Source organism: Plasmodium cynomolgi, chromosome 8 (genome assembly GCF_000321355.1).
Source record: "Plasmodium cynomolgi strain B DNA, chromosome 8, whole genome shotgun sequence".
Lineage (NCBI taxonomy): Eukaryota > Apicomplexa > Aconoidasida > Haemosporida > Plasmodiidae > Plasmodium > Plasmodium cynomolgi.
Genome location: NC_020401.1, coordinates 1,687,855 through 1,693,336, shown reverse-complemented (window position 1 = coordinate 1,693,336; position 5,482 = coordinate 1,687,855). Strand labels below are relative to the sequence as shown.

The window sequence follows — 5,482 nt, the reverse complement described above, 5'->3', positions numbered from 1 at the left end:
GCAATTTTTTAATCCTCTATGTATAAATACAACCATACCCAGCTAAAGTAAAAGGGTAATGTTTAAGTAAAAAATTATAGTAAAAAAGCGATATGCGCATTTATAATTTTTTTAGGTACAAATATAAAAAATAAAACTACGTATAGATTTTTCTTTAATTCCTTCGAATACTGACCATATCCTATCCACCATTTTATTTAGGCAATGAACAAAATGTAATGAAGTCACTGAAGCGGTATTTTTACCATAATTTGTTCGCATATACATATATGATATATAGATAATATATACATAATATATAATTGCGTACGCTTATCAAATCGTACAAACAAAACATATTGTATTGGCAATACTTTGCAAACATGTCCATTTGTTATACCCTGCGTACGACTTTTTTTCTAAGGTTTTGCAAACGCGCTGTACGCCTTTTTTTAAAATTGAAACACGTTAAAGGCATTAATAAGTTAGTACATATTATTTTCGCATATAATACCATGCCATAAAATTCGGACAGCTATTTAGAAAAAAAAAAGGAATAAATATTAAGTTATAAGAATGCAAAATAAATACGACAATCAATTATCATATTATACTTAGTATAAAAAGTGTCCTATCCTTTTAATAACTCTTTGAATCTTTCAATTTTTTTACTCATTTATAAAAACGCATTATTTATATCTTTTTACTTCTACCATTACATTATTATTGCAAAAGGCGAACAGCTATTTTGTGGAATCCTCATCCATGAATGGTGTAAAACCATAAAAAATATGCGTAAAAATAAGCTTGCTTCACCAGTTTTATTGCAAAATCGTATTTATTAGTAATTATTTTTTATACAAAGTCCTTATGTTATTATTAATACTCTCATCTGTGTTATACGTAAACACCTTTTAACACCATGGATGAGGTCAGCAGGAATTAAAAAAAAAACTTTTTTTTTATTATGTATGACCAAAAGAGGTGTGATATAATTCCAAGTGGATGGAAGTTATAATCCCTAACCATGTTAACCTTCTTTCCTTTTTCCCCCTGTTTATGTATTCAATTAATTTGGGTAAAAGTATAAAGCAAAAAAAAAGTATACAATACATCATGTTTTAAATCGAGGTTAATAATCGTGTGAAAAAAATAAATATATTTTTTGCGAAGGTGTATACACACAATATGATCCTTTTTATGTTGTTCTTTATGGAACTGCCTTTTACACAGCCGCTTTAGTCATAGTTAAGCTATTAACCCATATATCAGCCAAATTACCCGCATTAATTAGAAAAAAAATAAGGCTGATTGTTCAAACTTCAAACACGTCATAATAAATGTCCCCACATGTATGACATATCGCATGTACAATGAGTCTCACTTTGGGGGGGGAACTCTCCTCGGGTAAATCCATTTGTAATACCAAATAGAATAAATTTGTGCTAGCTATAAGTCTACCTTTAACCTTCCTCATTAATATTTAATGTAACAATAAGTAGAAGAAGAACGATATCCCCCAACTGGTAAACTTGCCAGTTTCATTACCTCCCTCAAAATGGGCATAAATAATTATTATACTTATCAAATACGATAACGTAAAATTATGGCACGTTAATATGTATACCATGTTTTAATACAACGTTGAACAAGTTAGGGTTAATTTTTATTCGAATGTTACTTGTTCAAATAGTTTCTCCATTTATCCTGCCGAAGAAGGTAAGATAGGCCATTTCATACGTTATATACGTTTCTCCCAATTTTATCGTGTGAAACAGTGACGACTGAGGGTTGGCTACCACTTCACACAAAAATGCACGCACACCGGTAGAGCCATTCGCACAACTTAGTGGCCCCTTTTGAAATGTACAACCAGACGCACTTAATTGATAGACCACTTCGACAGAAAACCGCGTTTTGTTTTTTCTTCCTTTGAATAAAATCAAAACAATTTAATTGCATTGGATTGCATTTTATTATTATTATTATTTTTTTTTTTATAACGTTCTCCTCAAAAGGGGGGCAATAAACTGGCAGGGTAATTCATCTAACAAATTAATACTCCGCTAGATCTCTTTTTTCTAAGTATATACAACACACACTTGCGAATTATGCATACTTCATCTGTACCTCTCTAAATCGTGCTAATAAAGGACTTACCTTTTTTTTTTTTTGTACAAATGACACAGTATATAATTTTGCAGCTTATTGCATTATGTGCACAAGTAAAATATTCTGTGCTACATAAATTAATCGTCAAAAGTGGGAAGAAAAAAATAAAAAGCAAAAGGGAAAAATTGCCTCCAAACTTAACAGCAGAATAATGCCATATCTACTGAAACTAGTTGTTGTGCAAGGGGAGAAAGCCCGTGATGGTTATTACTCCTTCTATTAATTTTTCACACTACACTGATGCATTATTTGGCTTTTCCTTTTCAAAAAAATGCAATTTTTAAGCAACCGTTTTGGTACTGTTGTTCGTTTAGGCATATGTATACAATACATGTACCTTACAAACATTTAAAATTGCAAAAAAATGGAGTGATTTTTTAGAGTTTCGATTCTTATAAAAAATATTTTTTGCCTATAAACGATTCAAATTACGTATTTGTATTTACCTTTTCTCAATATCATTTAGCTCACCAACAACAGGAATAAGAAAAGGTGCATGCAAGCGTTGCACCATTTGCAACAGATTATTTATTTTATTTATTTTTTTTTTTTTTTTTGCCTTACGTAATTAATACTATAAAATGAAAATACTTAATGTAAAGCCTTATCAAAATAGATAAAAAAAAATGATGTATATTTAAACATGCAACCTTTTTATTGCCACGAGTATATCTCGTTTTTATTTTTACAACTATTGCGTTCTACAGCTAAATTGTAAAGCTGGCACCCCCGGTGGTACTATAAATGCAACTGATGGTTTAAGCAAAACTTAAATGTAACAATAATACCAATTTTTAAGCTGTATTTATAAAAAGCGAAAAAAAAAAATAGCTGTATATTATATAAAAGCTCGTTAATAAGATTTATTGTGAGCCCCTTTTACGCGAAATGTATTAATGTTATACGATTTGTTCTTCCATCAACATGAAAATGTACTACCACTTCAAAAAAAAAAAATAATAATAATTAGCAAAGTTTAATAAAATTCAGCAAACATTAACAAAAGCGACAACCCCCCAAATAATAAAACAATAAAGTAACCAAACACCTAGTTTTCACCCGTGTTGCGCACGTGCCCTATATTAAAAACTTAGTATCGAAAACTCAATTTAAGTACAGTTTAATCGCTAAAATAATTCATTTCTGCAGTTTATAAGTATACTAGTTAACCATGTGCAGCAATACATATTTCTACAACACCTTCGCAAGAAAATCATCTTTAAATGGCAACTTAACGAAACAGAAATTCGAACGGTTACCCCGCAATGGAAACAGAACTACTGCGTTTTCTAAGCTTTTAGTGGCATGCGTCTTGGTCCTTTTATGTCTATTGCCGTAAGTGAAAAGGGAAAATGGCCATTCTGTAATCAACCACAATTTTTACATTTGTGAAGCACTCCTTTTTTCTACAAAAATGTGCATACAAACGGTTCTGTTTACGTTTTTTTTTTGCATTTGTCCACATTTTTTTGGATTTGTTTACCTTTTCTTACAACTCTTTTACATGTATACGTATAAATCCCCCCACACAGCGTGTTCACCCAACGAGAAGGCGTTATTTCCCAAACAAAACTGAGCAACAATGCGAGAAGCTTGGCAATGAAGAAAATGGAAAACCGTCCCTGGTCTGGCCTTTCAACAAGCAGCTTAGACGATCCTGAATTTCAAATGATCATAGAAAGATGGGCCGATTTTGAGGACAGGATGCAAAGGAAATGGGAATACATAGAATACCTAGAACATGATGCATGGCATCAACTCTTGTTCGGCACCTGGTTAATAGCATCTCTAATGATGAACAAATCATCCAACACGACACGCATATTTGAAGATTGGTTAAATATGTGCCATGTAATGGGAATGAAACGTGTAAATAAAAATAAAGACGATAACGATATTTTAAATGATGTCATCAAAAAACTGAAACATAAAGCTTTCAACAAATTAATTAAGGACTGGGATGTCGAGGTAGAAGATTACTGGAAAGATATCGTAAGAATGAAGTTAGAAAAAAATATGGAATGGTGTAATATTCTAAGAACAAAATGTAACGCCTGGATAAACTACCATTTCAGCTGAACGACCCCAATATCGAAGGCGCTTTATATTCCTTTAAATTGAGAGTAAGGAGGCCATCCTTATGAAGCGAAGCTGAAGTTATGCAAATGTTTAGACGGACCGTGCTCAATATATACGTATGTACAGATACATGTAGTGCCAAACAGATTTAGGCCTAGTGCAAATATGTGTTAACCTAACCCATATGATGTACAACAGAAAAATAGAAAACTTATTTCATGTTCATGAAACAAACCCCAATAAGCATCTTCGTAGCTAATATAAAAAATTGCCAATAGCTCAATAAGTGCCTCTCTTCGAACACTTTTAACCACTACTACACAGATGAGTCATTTGTCTTGGCCATTCACTCTATAAGTAACATATCTGATGAAACTCTCATGGGCCCCGCGTAATAAGTGCAACAAATATATATGTGCACTGTTCATGTTTAAATGAAGTGTCAACTAATTTTATTTGTTCATTTCTTCGCATGGCGTATCGCTAAGAGGACCTAAAACATACTAAGCAGAGCATAATTAAAAAATTAACATGTTTTTGCGTCACGCCAACGTAGAGTTAAACGCCCCGCTTTTAAAAGATTGTTTTATTTTATTTTATTATTATTTTTTTTTTTTTTGTTTCACGTATTGTGTGTGCATTATGAATATTCGAATTATTTATACGCACTAACTACATTTTAACAGTAATGCTCATTTTTCTGCGCATTTTTATATATACCAAGTGTCTATTAAGGGATTGATGTGAAAAAAAATAAGGGGAAAAAAAGGTATTTTTCTGCCTTTTTGGGTTTCTTTTATGTTACCCTTATATTTTCCCTTTGAAGGAAGCATAAAATTTTCTTCAGCACCCCCAAATGAAAACCATTTAAACACCTTTCAGTGGTACATTCATGAAATTTTTAAAAAGGAATCTTCGCATTCTTTTTACCTTCACCAGATGATGTAATTCTATAAGCAGTATGCCCCTACTTATACCCAGGCAGTAAATGGATAAAATCATGATGGGTGTGCATGTGTAGTTCGCCCGCGATTGTTCCTCCTCACGTTCGTCCTTATTAAGAGCTTCGCCCGAATAATTAGGAAAATCCCACAAGACATTTTTCACCGGTTTTTCCATCATATTATTCACCCATTCGATTATATTTAATTTAAAATTTAACTCCTCTTTTAACCACCCATGAGTACATTCACAAATGTGCATACTGCATATATGACCGAAGTTTGCATCCACTACTGCCAGTAATGGTAAT

General features: G+C 32.1%; 1 protein-coding gene across 1 annotated transcript; it reads left to right on the top strand.

Annotated features, from left to right (window-relative positions):
• Positions 1–3,322: 3,322 nt before the first annotated feature.
• PCYB_084700 (hypothetical protein) lies at positions 3,323–4,230 on the top strand (the record flags this gene model as incomplete). Its single annotated transcript, XM_004222208.1, has 2 exons — positions 3,323–3,486; positions 3,684–4,230. 2 exons carry the CDS (start codon positions 3,323–3,325, stop codon positions 4,228–4,230), a joined length of 711 nt encoding a protein of 236 aa, XP_004222256.1.
• Positions 4,231–5,482: the final 1,252 nt, after the last annotated feature.